The 19,288-nt window shown below is 45.3% G+C and overlaps 1 protein-coding gene across 1 annotated transcript in view; it reads left to right on the forward strand.

Annotated features, from left to right (window-relative positions):
• LOC136638845 (polycystin-1-like) overlaps window positions 1-19,288 on the forward strand; it is a 75,721-nt gene that overhangs the window by 23,218 nt on the left and 33,215 nt on the right. The window contains 12 exon segments of the mRNA XM_066612874.1: window positions 544-4,208; window positions 4,987-5,145; window positions 6,244-6,381; window positions 7,839-8,121; window positions 9,404-9,629; window positions 9,840-9,999; window positions 11,235-11,375; window positions 11,879-12,020; window positions 13,525-14,130; window positions 14,975-15,137; window positions 17,606-17,881; window positions 18,846-19,021. Of these exon segments, the coding sequence (XP_066468971.1) occupies window positions 544-4,208; window positions 4,987-5,145; window positions 6,244-6,381; window positions 7,839-8,121; window positions 9,404-9,629; window positions 9,840-9,999; window positions 11,235-11,375; window positions 11,879-12,020; window positions 13,525-14,130; window positions 14,975-15,137; window positions 17,606-17,881; window positions 18,846-19,021 (6,135 nt within the window).

Genomic DNA, 19,288 nt, shown 5'->3' on the forward strand with positions numbered 1-19,288 from the left:
AGAAAAAAGGGAGTAGAAGGTACAAGCTGTGAGAACAAAGTGGAGAAAGGAATGGGAAAACGGGTGCCAAGAATGTTGCAATTAGTGAAGTAATTAGCGACAACAAGATTGGGATTAAGGAAAGTAGAAGAGTTCAGGCAAGAGCAACACAAGAGGCTCAGATCAAGATAGAATCAGGCAAGAGGATCCAAGCAGAATCTGAGCTGTGTTGTAAAGCCACATAGCTTATTACACTATATGGGCAATTTCCTACTTCTTTCTGTGGTCTCTGAAAGAAACGAATGAGAGTATAACTGGTCTGATGAACCTCTGAGACACAGAGGGTTGTAGCCAAGTAGCATTTTGGAGAAGGGTACCTCATAAAGAGTTTGAGTCTAGGAGGATGTTTGTGCCTTGCCAAGCTACTTGCCACATCTTTTTAGAGGGCTTCCTTTTCTTTAGAATCCAAAGCTCGGAAAAGTATAAGAAATCCAATAAAATGCCAGCTTCTGAAAGAAATACTCCTCCCCTCCTGAGTGACACTATCCTTCTTTGCTTCTATAGGTGACTTCACTGTCAGAGCGGAAGCCTTCAATAAATTTGAGCACGTTCACCAGATAGCCAGAGTCCGTGCTGTCATCCCCATAACCATGGTGACGATACTGCTAATACCGACCTCCCCTTTGGTTGATGAGGTTACTCGGTTTGAGGCCTTAGTGTCTCCTTCCCCCTATGGCATCTTATATTTTTGGAATTTCAGTGATGGGTCACCTGTACAGAAGGAATTAAATTCTACTGTATACCATTCCTTTGAAAAGAGTGGACTGTACAATGTGACCCTAAGAGTCAATAACAGTCTCAGTGACATAACATCGTGTGTGTCTGTGTCTGTCAGTGAAGGATTTATGGGCCTGAATGTGACATGTAGTGGGCCCAGTGAAGTAGGCTTAGCCACAGTTGTCAAGGCTACGCTGAACACTGACACAGATGTCCGCTGGTCTTTTGACATGGGTGATGGGTCCGTTTACAGCAATCTGTCACATGGAATTGTTTCTCACATTTTTGCCACAGAAGGCAAATACAATGTAACGGTAACAGTTCACAGTGCTTTTACCTCCACCAGTGCATCCACCATAGCTGAGGTTTACAAACTTCGGATTACCAGCATCCTGGCTCCAAACTTTCTCTCCAGCAGGGAGCTGATCCTGCTCCAAGCAGTTGTGACCGGGCCAGTGAACGGAATTGTATTCTGTTGGGATTTTCAAGATGGTAGCCCCCCTTCTATCCAGCACGGAGATCCCTCCGTCCTCCACAGGTACATGGCAGCTGGGAAGTACCTGTTGAACCTGACTGTCCATGGGACGCTGAGCATTGTGTCCCAGCATCTAGCCATTTGTGTGGAGGACAAAATCAGCTCAGTTATATTGTTAGCTCCGGTGTCTGCTGCAGCTTTAGGGGAACAGATATCATTCTTGGTTGAAGTGGATCCAGTACCAGACCCCCAGCACATGTACAAATACTATTGGGATTTTGGCATTGGTGAAGAACTGGTGCCTTCTAGAGCTCCAGAAATCACTTTTGTATACCATGAAGCTGGCTTGTATGTGGTAACAGTGACTGTGTGCAACATGATAAGCCAACAAAATGCCTCAGTGTCTGTTGTGGCTGAGAAACCAATTAATACTATCTCTATTCACCACAGTGGTGAAACAGGCATTTTCCTAGCCATGGGAACTGCATACCTTTTTGTGGCTGAAGTTAGTGGGGACACCTCTGCCACATGTAAGTGGAACTTTGGAGATAGTTCACCTCAGCAAGAGGGTCAAAGAGCCTCACACACCTTTCAGAGAGCTGGAGATGTTACCATCATGGTTGTGGGCAAGAATCTGGTCAGTCAAAGGACAGCTACACTCACCATGTCTGTGTTAACTCCAGTTAAGCTATTGACTGTACTTGTTGACCAACCAGTGGGTGAAGTAGGACATAAAGTCACCTTTAGAGCTTTCTTAGCTGCAGGGGATCATGTTCACTACCACTGGACTGTTGATGAAGCAAATGGATTTCAAGAGGGGGCAACCATTTTCTCTCATACCTTCCCTACTCCTGGCACCTTTACAGTGTTTGCTATGGTGGAGAATATGGTGAGCATGGAGAAGGCTAATGTCACCATAGAGGTCCAGGAGCCAGTCCAAGGGATCCTTATCCATACTGAACATGTGGTGCAGGACAGATATGTAGCCATTGCTGAACTCTTCTCCATCTTGATTGAGGCAACCCAAGGTTCTAATGTTACCTTCCAATGGATTGTTTCACACAGAAAGCATCAATTATGGACTGTGAAGGGGCAAGTGTTTTCATTTTGCCCTAATACAAGTGGGGAGCTCCTGGTAGAAGTGAAAGCTGGGAATGCTCTGGGAGAGGTAACTATGAATCTTACCCTGGAGGCCTTGGAGAGAGTTTATGGCATCAAGGTTCATTCAGCCACTGACAGGGTCGCAGTGGGAAAGCCAGTACATCTGAATATCACGGTGACTTCTGGAACAGATCTGTTTTACTTGTGGAAGATGGAGGAGGTTGCACAACTCCTGTTTACTACCACTTCCTCCCTTTCTTACATCTATACCACTCCAGGCATCAAACTTATTTTTGTCAATGTTTCCAATGCTCTAGGATCCAGCTGTGGCTCTAGAGAACTCAGAGTCCAAGAACCTGTTTCTGGGGCAAACTTCATTGTGGCAGGAACCATGCAACCTTTCTTCTTGAAATCAGGCACCTCTGCAGAGCTTCTGGGTGTGGTGGCAGCAGGCTCTGACCTCATGTGGGAATGGGAGTTGCAGAATGGAGAAGGAGAGAAACTGATTTTTCATGGACAGAATATCTCCTTTGAATTTGAGCAATTTGGAGACTACAAAGTATTTCTGCAAGTTTGGAATGATGTCAGTGAAAGTAGGTTTCTGGATACCATCTCCATCCAAGAACCTGTGGATGGCTTGGCGGCAGCTGTGGACGAACAGAGTGTATGCACAGATGATGAGGTTACTCTTATGTTGCGTGTGCTGAAGGGCACAAGTGTGGCCTTTGTCCTCCACCTTCCTTCATTGGGCATTCATGTGGATAACACTGAAGGGATCTTTCACTTTTCTTTTCCCATGTCAGGCTATCACCAGGTACAAGCATTTGCTTTCAACAATGTTAGTAATCAGACTGTCTCTATCATGGTGGAGGTCCAGGAGAAAGTAAAGGGGTTGCACCTCCTCAGCTATTGCCCATCTATCCTAGAATCCAACAAGGAACTTATGCTCAAAGCAGATGTGCAAGCTGGGGAGAATATTACCTTCTTCTGGGTGTTTCGACTCCCTGGACTTCCTGACTATAATGTCACAGGCCAGCAGATCACATATGTACCTTCTGGTAAGGGCAACTTGACCATTCAGATAGAAGCCAGGAATGCTTTTTGTGCAGATGGTCTTACACTTATAAGAACCTTACAGATACCAATAGAAAGTGCTACTTTATCCACCAATGGCACAAAGACATTTGTCAATCAAACAGTGGCATTTGATGTGATAGTTGTTGGTGGCAGTCATCTTCGCATGGAATGGAAATTTGGGGACTCTGTGGAGACCCATGTCAGTGAAAGAGCTTGGAAAGTATTTCACAAGTATCACCAAGCTAGTGATTACTTGGTAGAGGTGAGGGTCTACAATGAAATCAATTTTGTCGTGGCACAGACAAAAGTCACTGTACTGCAGCTGGACTGTGAAAGCCCCAGTGTGAAGCTAGTGAATCTTCCTTCTTTAATTTCCAAATCCCACACCAGCTACTTTGAGGCCGATGTAGACTTGAAAAGGTGTACAGCCCACCGGGCCTTGTATCAGTGGGAGATATTCCACAATTCCAGCTGTGGTAAACTTTCAGAGACCAACCTAGTCTCATTCCCTAATGTAAATATGCGAACCCCACACCTGGTGCTCCCAAAGCTGTCCCTAAATGTTGGTCCCCATTGTCTGTGTTTCACTGTCTCGCTTGAGAACACTCCTCTGACCCAGACAGTTGCCAGCAATTTCACTGTGCTTTCCAGCAAACTGGTACCAGTAATTCAAGGAGGATCCTGGAGGATGTGGACAGCTAAACTGGATCTGGTTTTGGATGGAAGCAAATCCTATGACCCTGATGTGGAGATGGATAGAGATTTCTCTCTGGAATACCAATGGGGCTGTAATCTACAGGTAATAAGAGACTCGAAAATGATAGCAATAATGCACATAGGTTTCACAGTCATGGTAATTAACCAATGGGATAGATAGCTCAAGAGAGTAGGCTCTCCCTTTATACAGAGCCCTTCAGCTGTTATCAGGTATTCTGATTGCAAGTATGTGGAACTCCCAAGCAGCTGAAGTATGTTCTTGGTGTGTCCTCTTTCTCTTCAACTCTGCTCGCCACCCAAAACTCTCAAAGTTCAAGCTGTGGAAAAAGATTAAGGAGATGCTGCTGAAATCTCTGTGTTTCATGTCTTTTGTTCTGGAATAAAGTAGTGGAGAATAGTATCCAGCACCTAAGAGTGTTTCCTCCTTGGGGTAGACAAGATAGACTCTGGCTGACTGTCACAGAGGAAACTGAAATAGAAATCAGTGGTATGATTCGGGTGTGTGTCTGACACACACACACGCACGCACGCGATCATAATTTTTCCCTTCTACCTCTTAAAACTATTATATTTCCCTAAACGGGGGAAGATACAAGCCGCCTAGTTTAGATCCTTTCAGTTGGGGAAGTGTAAGTACATAGAATAATATGTCGGAGATGAAGAAGCTGGAATAAACTTCACTCTTCTCTGTAAGAAGATAAATACAGCTCCATGTTTCACAGCTTTCCACTTCCTTGCTCTATTTACTTTAAAGAATCTGTTCTCTCTGGAAAAATATGATATTCCACTTTCTCCGACTTTCCCCAGCATTGAAGCAGAAGCAAGTGACCCAAATGCTATTAATTGATTTCTTTTTGCAGCAGCCTCTGAATGCATCCTCTTCTCTGTGTGACTTTCCTCCCATGGCCAGCACTGACAGAGTGATTGTCCCTCACTCCGTGCTGAATCCAGGGACAGTTTATCACTTCACCCTCACTGTGAAGAAGCTTGGTAAAGATCCCGCTTGGGCAGCACAGATGGTGAGCATGGCTTTATTGTTGTCTTTATTCTCATATGACCACTGTTACAACATAGGTGCTCTTCTTCAGTCTGGCCATCTCAACAGAGAAATACTTCTCTTGGGGTGTAGTACAGTGCCTTGATCCTTTCTTTAAACATAATGGTTGGCAACTTTCAGTCTCGAAAGACTATGGTATAAGCCTACAGCACCCGGTATTCCCAGGCAGTCTCCCAGCCAAGTACAAACCAGGCCTGACCCTGCTTAGCTTTCGAGATCAGATGAGATCGGGCATGTGCAGAACTAGGCGAATACACATGCCCGATCTCATCTGATCTTGGAAGCTAAGCAGGGTCAGGCTTGGTTAGTACTTGGATGGGAGACCGCCTGGGAATACCGGGTGCTGTAGGCTTATGCCATAGTCTTTCGAGACTGAAGGTTGCCAACCATAAGACCATAAGAACAGCCCCACTGGATCAGGCCATAGGCCCATCTAGTCCAGCTTCCTGTATCTAACAGCAGCCCACCAAATGCCCCAGGGAGCACACCTGATAACTAGAGATAACAATATGTAAGCTTGATGCAGAAATAAGGGATATCAGTCTCCCTATAAAGGAAATAAATCCCCAGTTTACCTGGAGTGTTGTGCCTCTCAGATTAGCCACTGGGGCTTTCTTTCTCTCCCCATCATGAGCAGTGGCCTTAGAGGCTGCAACCCTTCTTTAAGGAGAAGGCTGATAATGGCATTGACTTGTTTGCATTTGTGTTTCTCAAACTAATATTGAGCAGATAAGTAAGCAGAGATTTTAAAAAAACAAAAACCTAGGGGGTCTCAGTGTGGTAAGGAGGTTTTTCACCCACTGTTTGCTTGCTTTTATGAGAGAGAATGCTGATCATTGCAGCTTGTGTATGCCTTAGGCTGGAGGGAAACAGTGGTGGCAGTAGACTCATGGTGAAGGGCACTTTGAATCACCCCGCCACACACACACGTACAATCTGCTGCTGATGTAACTCCCCTAATAGATGGGCCCCCCTGGTTGCTTTGTTTACACGAAGTAGTCCATGATGATGTCTTGATTTCTGGATGGCTCTAATAAAAAAGTCTGGTATCTGCCAGCAGGTTTCAGTTGAATCAAGCCAAGCTTTGCCTGTGATCCTTGAATGCCGTTCCTGCAATGCCTTGTCAAGCTATGAGGTCAGCAGCAGTATCCACGTCACGCTGTCTGCACAATGCAAGAGCTGTGACAATAGAATGCTGGTGAGTCACTTCTGATTTCAGGACCACAGAGCATCAGGATTGTCCTTACTTGGCACAGATACTAAGGTCTGGCCATTTAGAAGGAGGGGATCCCAAGATGTGGGATCTGCTACAGCACTCCTCCACGTCTGGACTAGAACCATCAGCAAATCAGGAGAGTTACCCAGGCAATGGTCTAGAATAGGGGTGTCCAAACTTTTTGACAGGAGGGGCCCCATCATCTCTCTGACACTGTGTCAGGGGCTGGGGAAAAAATTAATTAACATTTCAAATTTGAAGAAAATTTACATAAATGAATATATTAGAGGTGGAACTTCTATGAATGAATGAAGGTCCTGCAGTAGCTCAAGGCCTTTAAAAGGCCTTGCACAAAACAAGGCTGGCCTTTCCTTAGCTGCCGTTGCTGAATCACAGATGTGAAACAGCAAGCAGTGGAGGGAGTTCTCATACCACAGCTCACAAGAGAGGTCGAAGGGTCACCCTCATGCTGAGAGTAGTTACATCGGGCCAGCATAGGCTCCAGCTAGTCTCAGGAGGGCCAGAGGCTCATTGGAGACTTGGGCTTCCTGTGGGCTGGACTGGGAGTCCTTGAGAGTCACAGGTGGCCCCTGGCTGGGGTTTGGGCACCCCTGGTAGAATGCTATTGGAGAAAAATACAAGGCTGAGTTGGCGACAATTGTCCAAATGATACAGAATCTTGATTTAGAACTGTAAATCAAGTAGCATATTGCAGACTCATGCTGTCTTCTCAAGGGTTGACTTTGCTCTTCACCTTGGGGTGCATTACCCAATGTGGAGGTTTTAAGTGGTATTGTTGGAGGAAACTTGGTTCCTGGCTCTCTTTATTTCTTTGATGTAGCAGAAATTCATTGAAATTCTTTGGCTAAAGATTAACCTACCCAACTGTATTTGGAATCCCTTTTTATTTTTAATATTCATTTCCCGTCTGCAGTTCTGATCTTTTTCACAGAACAATCAAATCACAGTTCTAAAAAAGCTAGTACTTCAGTACCAGTTTCTGCTGCTGAAACAAGCTAATCAATGCAGCTCGCATCTGCAGCAGGCTGCAGGGAGACAGAGGCAGCAGGCTCAGGGTAAAGGGCACCCCTTCGCTCCCCCACCATCCATTGCTGAAACAAGCTATATCAAGTCACTTCATGGCTGGGCCAGCTATTGTATGGTGACAATATGCTTCTGAGACAGGGAATAAACAACAGGGGATGGCCCCATTACATTTGTGTCCTGCTGGTGAGCACCAAGAAGCATCCAGCTGTCTACAACTGGAAACAGTAGCCTGGACTAAGTGAACCTAGTTCTAAATGGACCTCTGCTTCTTAAAGCTGCTGCTCCTGTTTCCTTTCAAAAGTTAAGTGAGCATATTGTACTGTGTAATGGAGTTGCAGTTCTGACAATACTATGATCTGTCCTCACTGCAAACTTTCCTCTGATCCTTGCAGTACAAATGGACAGCTCAGAGTTCTGATGACCAAGCTTTGATCTTGGACAATGTGACCACTTCTACTGGGGACTCTAATCGTGATCTGGTGATCAGGCAAGGGATCTTGCAGAATGGCATGAATTATACTTTCACAGTGTTTGTCACCCAGTCTGGAGGGCAGCTACAGGGAGCATCCAGCATTACCCTCACCCCAAACAACCCACCCAAGGGAGGGGTCTGCATCTTGAGACCAGAAAACAATATCTACATCTTGGAGACACCAGTAACATTTCAGTGCATGGGTAAGTCACTCAACCGAGTCCCCTCTGACACTTAGGATGCAATCCTAACTGCGCCCTGGGCTGGCGCAAGGGCTGGTGGGAGGGTCACAAATGTGCAGTAAAGCAGGTTTGCACCTCCATTAAAGTAAGTTGCGTGGAAGTGCACTGGCCTGTGAAGGCCAGATCCAATCTCCGTGGTGGCAGGAGACGATAGATCCGCACCAGCCAAGCTCAGCCGACATGGGGGACTAGGGGAGCAGACGAAGGGTGGGAGGAGGTGTTTTGGGATAGGGAGAGGGTAGGCAGTGGGCGGGCCCGTGGGCGGGCAGATGGGGATTAGGAAGCAGGGCCAGGATCTGGCAGTTATTCCTAGCCTCTGTTCACCTTGTCAGTTGGCGCAGAACTGAGTAGACCCATTGTGACTCTCCACAGGGTAAAGGGAGAAGTTTCCAGGAGTCTCAGCCAGCCCCAAACTTGTGCTGGATACAGCGCAGGCCCACCAGCCTGCCTATTCCAGTGCAAGTTAGGATTGCGCTACCTGAGTAGTACTTTCTGGCAATGTTGCAATTGCTGTATTATATATGCTGTAGAAAAGCATTTCTCCAGGGGTGCTACCCTGCTTCAAGTGGGGTTTTAGGGTAGGTTGGGGTTCTCTCTAAAGCAGAAGCTCAAACTGAGGTGAGACCTCTGGTAACAAATCAAGACCTTAGGCAGCTCTGAGGGCAGACAAAAGGAGTTAAGACTGTTTACTGGTATTTGAAGGGCTCAGATGTTGCTCCAGCAAGGACCTGTTGCTCCCTGAGGATGTGTGTATATTCAGCTGTTCAAGGCGTTGTCTCCACCTTTTGTCCAAAGTTTTTATCTTAAAGAGCCCTTGCCTGATTTTATAACAGTCAGATCCAACAGTACTGAGGGGGATATTGGCTCCCTTGCAGAACCCTGAAGGTAATCTTTGGAATTTGAAGAGAGGGACAAAGCAACATCCTTGAGCCGGGGTGCTGGGCCTTTCTCTGGTTCAGGGTGTTCAAGTGGGCTGGGGGAGACTAGGATCTGCTCTGAAGAAATGTCCCTCCCCAAGTTAACCTCCTCCCCTGGGTCTTCCTCCTCATCCCTAGATTGAAAAAATTAGTCAGATAGCATTGCATAGTGTTTGCTTTTGCCTTGGGTATATGCAACCATAGTAAAGGGAGAGGCCACAGCTTGAAATATAGAAGACTTGAGCACTGTCCTTATGTGACTAAGCAGAAGTCATACATAACTTTTATACTTCCTCCAGCCCCTTCTCTATCTCTCTTCCTTTCAGGTTGGATGGATGAGGACAGCAGTAGCCCTGTGCAACTGATCTACTCCCTGACTGCTGAGACATGCTTCCCTCAGAGCAGCCAGTGTTGGCACTACTCTCTTTATCGAGGGATCAAGTCCTCTTTTACCAGTTTCCTGCCGGCAGGCCCTCTTGGCAATCAGTCCAGCATCAATATCCTAGTTGAACTGGAGGACCCACAGGGAGCAAAAACCTTGGCACTGAATCAGTAAATACAGGATCTTTTTTGAATGGGACTGGTAGGAGATCTCTGCACTAGGGCTGCGCCCTGTTCTTCCAGGGGTCACAGTAGATGGAAAGGCAAACAGCGTTGCCTTCTCAATGTTCACTTCCATTTGAAAAATGTGAGCTTAAAGCTGCAGTCACTGTGTTACTTCCTTGGGATAGTTAATTGTTAATAGTCTTTCCTTTTCCCCAGAACCTTGATGGTCTTCATACCTGACCTTCCTTCAGGATTCAAAACGATAACCAGTTGGTTGAAGAAGAAGAGCCAATTGAAGTTATGGGGTATGGTCCAGCAAGGAAATCCACAGGAGGATATACCATATGCCTTGGCTCTAATCAGTCTCTTGAATAAAGTAAGGACTTGGTGGAAGAGAATCCCTTACCTTTGCAAACACTATTTAAACCATTTCTGCCCAGCCCACATGTGTACACATTTGATCCCTGTTACGTATATGCAACGTTGGGCAGAAATGGCTTTATTGACACATATATATCCTGCCCTAACATCCCATTAAAGGGACCACCATGTTGGCTAATGCCATATATAAAACAACCATAAACCATATCAGTTCAAAATAAATCCATAAAATTGGAGGCATTAAAGCAACTTGTAGTTAGAACTGTGAACACACACCTAGAAACTAAGAGCAATAAAAATCAATAAAACTAAGAACCCAATAGCATACTTACTGGCCGTCATTGGTAAGGATCCCATGCTGGCACGGACTGCCAGAAAGCAGCCAGGGCCAGTCATAAAGGGCACTTCAATAGCACACTACTCAGCCCACTGCTGGGAAGGCTGGCGCCTTCCCACCTGTGTTGCCAGCTCTCCCTCTGCCTACTGGAATAGGTAAGATAGTGGAAGAGGCAGGAGGGGGTGGGGGAGGATAGAACAGGGGCAGGAAGAGGGTGAAACTGGGTGGAGAGAGGAGCTGGGGATGGGCAGATTGGGTCTGGGAAGGAGGTGGGTTTGGTGGCAGCAGTGGCCATCAAATCCTATCCCCCTTCTTGGTCCCGATCCCGCAACATGGGTCCATGCAGACCTGCACCAGTTATTTGGCCCATGGAGTCCCCATTGCAGGACCCCGTAAGCCAATGACCAAGGAACTGAGCAGCAGTCCACCATTGCCAACTTCTGGAATCTACTTGATAGGTAAAAGTGGACTCATTGCCTCCAAAGCCAGTCTCTGCCAGGTTCCAAACGGTGACAGACCCAGACATAGCACAGGAATTGTATATCTTGTGACATGATTGAGGAGCTAAACCTGAAACAAGAGTTATGCAGAACTAGCTGGGCCCTTTTCGGGTCCCAGGTTACCTGGTCCAGTTGGACAGAGAAGCTGCAGTACCCTCTCTGTCTGTTATCCAGGTGATGTTGCAGTACACAAAGACCAGACCAATAGCCCCCTTTGCCTGAGAGCCTCCTCAGCTGTACAGGAAGTAAGGTACTTGGGCCCTACTGTTGACTTCTCTGGTTGAAGCTTTTTGGTGCTTTGGCATTTTTGCACTGTTTGAGCATTTGGGCATTTTTACACTGTTCTACTCTAGTTGAGATGCCTGCTGCATAGGATTTTTGTATGTTCCCCAGGATTTAGGAAGACAGGATTACACGAAAGAATTAAGGGACCGAATATCGATCCGCAGCAATGTCACTGCAGCACTGGCCTCCCTGGATGTCTCCAGTGTGAAGGATGTTGTTCAACTGAGTGCAGCACTGAGGGCATGTGTGGTAGGTCTCAGTTGGTGATTATCGTCATGCTCTTGAGGTCAGATAGGCTGTTGCAGAAGTGACTGAAGGTATTTTAGTACCGGAGATAGAACATCCAAACAGCACCGCATGATGGTAAAAATAGAATAAAAATAAATGGCAATTTGCTGCCAAAAATACTCCACCCCACAAATCTGTGGTAGACCTGGGGTTTTGTCTGTGGCATCTAATAATCCATCTCAGCAGATTTCTCTTTCCTCGGTTGGTTGGCAACCTTCAGTCTCAAAAGACTATGATATAAGCCTACAGCACCCAGTATTCCCTATGCAGAGGACAAAAATATTATGCTTAGAGAGAGTGTGGACAGCCCTCTGGCCTCTCCTGCACCTCCTTATCTTGAATGATGAGAGAAAAAAGCTCTTAATGAGGAAATTAAGGAAGTGAAAGACTCACCTGATGCATTTTTTTAACACTGTGGGGAGGAGAGGCAGACACTGAATGTGGCATTTTTCTTCCAACATCAGGCATTCCCAGAAGAGCTCAGTCTTGGATCTCGTGCCCAGATGCTGGAGGCTGCCAAGAGAATGATTCAAGTAATTCACAGAGAAACAGAAGAAGGTCATGAAACACCTTTCTCTGCCGGCAACAGCATCTTGGCAATCCTTGGTAGGCAACAAGGGCAGACAGCCACCACTGCTACAGGAGAGGCAGTTAGCCTACGCTTGGGAATTCACTCAGGTTTTTGTTTCCCCCACCCCCCCCCCCGCTTCCTAGACCAGAATGCTTTCTGTCCCATTAGCCAACTTCTCATATCTGTTCTCTGAAGTGAAACACATTCTTAGGGGTGTTATCTTTTTTCAGATGCTTTTAGTGTTAGACCAATCCAAAGGGAAACCAATGGGTGACTGCCTGGGAAACCACCTTTATAGTGCCTTGAGTTCTTTGATGGAAGACAGGCAGGGCATAAATGTAATGAATAAATATATAACAGCTTTGGCATGGTGACCATTTTCACCATGAAAGGGGTGTTGGAGAAGGGGTTAATACATAACATAAGAAAAGCCCAGGCCAAAGATTCATCTAGTCCAGCCTCATATTTCATATAGTAGCCAGTTTGATGGCTCCAGGAAGTCCACAAACAGGAACGAAGGCACTCATCTACCTGCAACTGCTGAACTTGGAGGTAGTGCATAGCCTTATTGACTAGTAGCCATTGCTGGACATATCCTCCATAAATTTGTCCAATTCCCTTTTGGAGCCACCCAAACTATCTCCCCCCATCTTGCAGTTGTAATCCTAATTGAAAACCTTCCAACAGCTATTTGGGGGGGGGGGGTGAAAGAGCTTAAAGAGAAGGGAGATCTGATCATGGACTGGCAACATCTCATCTAGATACTTTCTTTTAGAACCTATCAGTGTCAGTTTTAATGCTTTTGTTCAAACTGTGAGCGCCAAGGGATGACTCATACAAGTCAAATACCTAAGGCATGCTATCACATTACATAGCAACAAAGGATAATATACCAGATACCAATGTCAAGCCAAGTTCGTATTTCTTTCTTATTATATAAGCATATGAATCTCTGGGAGTCAGGTCAAAGTTAGAGCCTTGTCCTTCTTGACTCTAAGTTATGCACAGATGATAGGAAGAGAATACTGTCTTTTTCCTGGCAGACATGTTGGAGAAAATATGGTGAAGCTGCACAGAGTGTACAATGTGTTCAGGTCATTAAGTGAGAATAGCTCTTTAAAGAGAGATGGTGAGAATGAGTGTAGCAGTAACTTAAGGACAACGGGCCCAATCCTATCCAAATGTCCAGCACTGTTGCAGCTGCAATGCAGCCCCAAGATAAGGGAACATGCATTCTCTTACCTTGAGGAGGCCTTTGTGACTGCCTCCTCACTGCAGGATGTGGAACACACCCTGTTGGCACTGCTGTATCTGTGCTGGGAAGCTGAATAGGATTGGGCCCTATGCCGCCTGATGGTATGTTTTATATTTGTATCTACTACTGATGTTTTTATGGCTTTTGTACTGCTGCATCTGGCTTTTCCTGTTTTACTGCTGTGTTTTTATATTGTTTTATGATTGTATGTAAGCAGCTTTGCATGCCCACATGGGTGGGCTAAAAATGGATTTAATAAATAATTTGCATACTATTGTTCCCAGGGAGGTTGTTAACCACTGCTGATAAAACTCCCCCCACAGTGGATAGCCTTCATTTGTCAAGGGAGCAAGGCTTCAGGAACCAAGTTTCAACAGCCTTCAGTCTCACTCATGCACTAATTAAGTCCTTGATGAAGTCCCGCATGCTGAATGAGGAGACTCTGTCACTGTCTGTCTCTGATATCCATGTTCAGGGGAAAAGGGCAGACTCCAGCAACTTGCTCTGCACAGCCGCTTCTGAAGGGTGCCTCTTCTCTGTGCCCTCAGCACTTGCTGAAAAATTGGCAGGGAGCCAAGAAGTTGTGCAGGTCACCATGGATCTGGCCGTCAACCCCTTCCCATTCAACTACTACATGAATTCTGCTATTTCTACCCATCTTGCACTTTTGGAATTCACCACCCCTGCAGGCGCACCTGTCTCAGTGACCAACCTGCAAAAGGAGTGGTTCATTAGCCTGAGATTGCCAACTGGGAAGCAGAAGCCGCAGAACTTGTCCCAGACCCACATCCTCATCCCACCAGAGGGGTCTGTTAACTTTACTGTGAAAGTGGTGTCAGGAAGCAATGGTACAGGGACGCATATCCATCTCAATGTCACTGTACTAAAAGGTAAGTGTGGCAGAAACAAAGAAGATGGGAGAACCAGCAGGCAAGCCAGACTCAGGAGCTCTGTTCATATTGCGTTTTGGTGAGGTATCCTTTTTTCCAAGCTAAGACTCCAACACTGTAGGCTTTCCTCATAAGGAAGGTGCTTCAGGACTCTGATCACTTGGTTGCCTTTTGGGGGGAGGGGTTGCTTTTTCCAACTCTACAGTATCTGCTTGTTGCCGTCTTTGACTGAAGCTATTCTTGGAGATTTATTTTTCAATCTGATGTAATGTTGGAAGTTTCTGGGGGGGGGGGCCCTTTTAAAATCTTCAGGATTAGTTTTAGTAGACACCTAAAGATTGATGATGATTCCTGGAGACTCCAGGATATTCCTGGAGGGCTGGCATACCTATTATTGATGTATGTTAACCAGAACTGTACACAGTGTTTCAACTGTGACCACACCACAGATTTCTTACATTTTAATTTGTTAGTATGCTCTGAAACTGCATCCCTTGTTACTTCCATTTGACTCAGTTCCTCAGACTCCCTCTCCGAGATGATCAGTTCAGGTAGATATATCTGCCCTTCAGTGAAGGGAGTTCACTCATTTTCTTTGCAGTGTCCATTTTATTTTTAGACTTCCCTTTTATTCCCTCATTATATGAGGGGAAAAAACCAGCTTCCTGCCAGATTTCCTGTTTCTGACATATTTAAAGTCATTTTTATTGTTTGTGTTGATGTTTTTGATTATGAATATGCTCCTCATATTCTTTTTTCTCATCCCTTACTTACATTTATTTTATTTTTTTGTATAATATTTATGTTGCAAATATACTAAAACTGATTTCTCTTCTGCACCAAGGCTCAGGTTTCAGCCAGAAAAAGGAATCCTATCTTTGTCTTTATGGACACAATGCTCCATCACCCAATGAGTTCCACTACACATTGAAGGAAGAAATTATCTTTTCTAATTTCCTGGGGGAAGAAACCAACAGCAGGGAGGTCACCCTTTTGATTTCATCTCCGTAAGTGTTTATACAACCAGAGTCTAAATTTTCTTGAGAGTATGTCTAAACTCATCCTTCCTAATTTGTTTGCCACATGGACCTGGCCACTTGCTGCTTCCAACAGCAGTCTCACTCAACAACAAATTTGTTTGCCACATGGACCTGGCCACTTGCAACTTCCAACAGCAGTTCTCACTCTCTGTCATGTTGCATTGGCAACAGCTAGAAAGTGTTTTACGACATCAGAAGGTGCACTGCAGCAACTTAACAAACACTTAGGGTTGGGGTATAAGTGAAGGCCAAGATACAGAGAGAGTAAATCAGAGAGGCAGTTTTACCTTTCCCAGTGCTCTGCGGTAGCATGGAGTCTCTGAGGACCCAGATGAAAATGAAGGCACAATGACACTGAACTATGGAAGTCTCACTAACATACCAAAGGTGGGGTATAATGAGAATACAATTTAAAGTTTTCTGCTCTGGACAATTATAGGCAGGACCTAGGAGAGGGGGGTAAAGGGGGTAATTTGTACCCAGGCCCAGGGTCAAAAGGGGGGCCCAGGAGCCAAAGGAGGGGGCCCAGAAAGTTCCTGGCATCTTACAATTTCCTATCTACTCAGACATGTTGCCCGCATGGGATGCTGGCAACACTACCACAACAAGGGATGCTGGGGACGCTATTGATACCGTATGGGTTGGTAGACCTGGGCTCCAAACACTTTTCCAGGTGTCTCTACCCTGCCCCTTTTCTGCTTGCCCGTCACCACCCTCCCCCACTCTCTTCCCCCTTTGCAAAGGGGCCCAAAAGAAACTTTGTACCCCCTGATAAAATTCCTCTCAGAGGCCCTGATTATAAGCATTGTATACATGGGATGAGAGAGTCTCTTAGCCAGTAGAACTCACTCCTGACTTCAAATTATCAGTTCTTTATGTCCAGAATTTACTTCTCTGCCCATTTCCTAGGCAACTTATTTATTATCAATTTATTGAGGAAGGGGAGATAGGGGTATCTATTCTCTCTTGACAGGATTACCCAATTCTGCAGCTGTGAGATTTATAACTGGGGCATGGGCCAATTGTCTCAATTTGGTAGGGGCATCTTGGGGTCAGAGAGCACTTTGATAAGAAGAGAAAAATTTGCTTATGTGCAAACTGTCACAGTGCTGCTATCATTGGATTCATTGGGGTCCAGATAACACTCAGCATATCTACAGTCACCCTTCTGGGAACTTTTTGTTCTCCAGGAGGAAGGAGGGGAAGATAGATCCCATAGGAAAAAATATATCTTTTAAAGACTGAACCGTGGTTTCTAGGCTTGCTGTGCACAACTTTGCATTCCCAAGCTTGCATCTTGTGCCCTATTAAAGAAATAGAGGGATCTGTCAAGAGCTGTCACTTTCAAACAATAGAGCAGAAGTGAGAATCCCTATTCAGCACTGAAAAATAAAAGAGGAGCCCAGATGGATCAGGCCAAAGGCCCATCTAGTCCAACTTCCTGTATATCACAGTGGTCCACCAGATGCCTTAGGGAGTACTAATCGGCACTGTTGAAAAAAGTACCTAGTAATAATGCATCTTTAAGATGACACATACTTGCCAAGCATAATATGGAACATAAAATGGACACTAAAGTGAGATCACTCCAGAGAAGACAAACCCCTGGGAATTTCTGCTGAAGACCTGGAGGTATATGCATATTGATTTAGCACCCCCTCCTTTCTTGATTGGAGAGATTATTAACTGGCTGTAATTCTGTCACTGCAGATATCTGGGGGGTGGAGGGGTTTATTTATTTATTTGATTTGTAATCCACCTTTTTCTCTGGAGGGCACCCAAGGTGGCTAACAACATTTAAAAGTCATAAAATACATGCTTCATGGAGCAACACAGAATCAAATCCCTAAAGGAAAGAAGGCATTATCTGCAAAAAAGGCTACTGAAAATACAAATGGAGTGGAACGTTGCAGTATGGTAATAGAGGAATGTCCAGAAAAGGAGAATCTCTTTTCCTATAATCCTCTAGATGTTGAAAGTTTTGAGGTTCCTGAAGAGCACAGACTCAGCCATATGTCACTGATTGGTGTTCCTCTTATGACATTTGAAAATGTACCCAACAGATTTGTGATCACAGTTCCTGCACCTGTGAAACCACCTTCAATTGCATGGGACGATGTGGTACTTTGCTGCTAAGAAATGGCAACGCACATCTTCATAGACAAAGAGAATGGTGAAACTGGCACTGCTGTCAAAGATCGGCTGAGATTGCTGTCTGCACCTTCTAAGGTCTTTGATAGGTCTTGCCCCAAAACTCCACTTGCTGGGAGAACAGCTAATGTAAAGCCACCAACATTTCATTCATCCAGGAAGGCTCTAGGAAATGTGAACAGACCTCTAACAGCAACATGCTTCATGGATGGGTGATGTTATTGGGCTTTTGTCATTTGTGCTAAATACAACCTATTTTCTATTTATCCATCTGTTCTATCCAGCCACCACCTCAATGAGACTCATCAGGAATATTACATTAACATCACCAGCCACTTCTGCTGCTCTGCTGTCAGTGTCCACGTCTCAGTTTTTGCCAGTCTCTGCCAGTACTTCCATTTTCCTAGCATGCAGTGGAGCACAGAGGGAGTGATCCCAACAGCTGCCACCAGCCCCAAGGAGATTGTGTGTCTGACAGAGCATCTCACCATCTTTGGAGCTAGTCTTTTTGTGCCTCCTCACAGTGTTGTCCTCTTGCCACCGGTGAGTTAAGAATTTTTGTTAGGCAAGTGGAAGGTGATTTAGACCATGTCAGCCACTAGGCACCATCTTGCCAACCTTAACCTACCTAAGGGTACTGCACAGCTCTAATGGTGAGCATATTCCAGGCCATAAGACCATGTGACCCACATCCACTCGCCCATCTAAATGTAGTTCTCTAGTCATGTATGGTACACTGCCAGGTACTCCTCTTTTAGTCAATGCATTGTGACTTCTGCAGGTGTTACTTTTTCCTTCCTAAGAACATAAGAAGAGCCCCAGTGGATCAGGCCAAAGGTCTATAGTCCAGCTTCCTGTATTTCACAGTGGCCCACCAGATGCCACAGGGAGCACTCAAGACAACAAGAGACCTGCATCCTGTTGCCACTCCCTTGCATCTGGCATTCTGAGGAAGCCTACTTCTAAAACCCAGAGCTTGCACTACCAATTACAGATTGTAACCTGTGATGGACTTTTCTACCAGAAATCTGTCCAATCCCCTTTTAAAGGAATTTAGGTCAGATGCCATCACTATATCCTGTGGCAAGGAGTTCCACAGATTAATAACCTGCTAGCTAAAAGGTTCTTGGCATGTTTTAGGGGATAAGAATATGAAGTCAGAGAAAAGGCCTAAGTACTTAGACTTAATGCAAAATCAGTTGGTCAAAGACGGGACTTGGGGAGTGGTAGAATATGATGGAACTGGATGTATTTTGCCTACTGAATGTATAAATAAGACACCCTTCTTATGAATGCTCTACAGAATTGGCCTCTCAATAAGCCATCCATAAAGGTATGATAGAGAGCAACTGTTGTCATTCCTGTAGGTAACTTTAGTGTGGTCAAGGATGAAGAAGTTGACCACTATTTCTTGCTATATTTTCTTCCCTTGTGCCCTGTTTTAACCTATGGTAGAAGCTCTCCTGCAACTTTTCTCCAGTCCTGGCCTGTGTTCTGTTTACAGAGGGAGCACACCCGGCAGAGCCCTTTGGCAGTGATCACCTGCTGTGTTCTCTTCTCAATTTACCTGGTGGTAGCACTGATATCCCACAAATTGGACGATATTGACATCACTCGTGTGGGGATTATACCTCGGTGTGGCCAGCCTGGACGGTACAAGTACTGGGTGATGGTGAAGACTGGTTGGAAAAGAGGCTCAGGTACAGGGAACAGTGTTGTCCTAATGACCATTTGTTACTTAAGGAGCTTCTCTAAACCAACATTTTCTGCTGATATTAAAACTATTTGTTCATTCATTTATTCCTAAGAATCCAGGTGGCCCTTCTCCCAATATTGCATTCCTGCTTTTTTTCTTTAAAAAACAGGTATTATCCTGTTTTTTAAAATATTGCTGCATTTTAGCAAATGTTTGAGCTTCTTTCATAATTGTAGCCTAATTTTAGATTGTGAGCCCTTTTGGGACAGGG

Source organism: Tiliqua scincoides, chromosome 2 (genome assembly GCF_035046505.1).
Source record: "Tiliqua scincoides isolate rTilSci1 chromosome 2, rTilSci1.hap2, whole genome shotgun sequence".
Classification (NCBI taxonomy): domain Eukaryota; kingdom Metazoa; phylum Chordata; class Lepidosauria; order Squamata; family Scincidae; genus Tiliqua; species Tiliqua scincoides.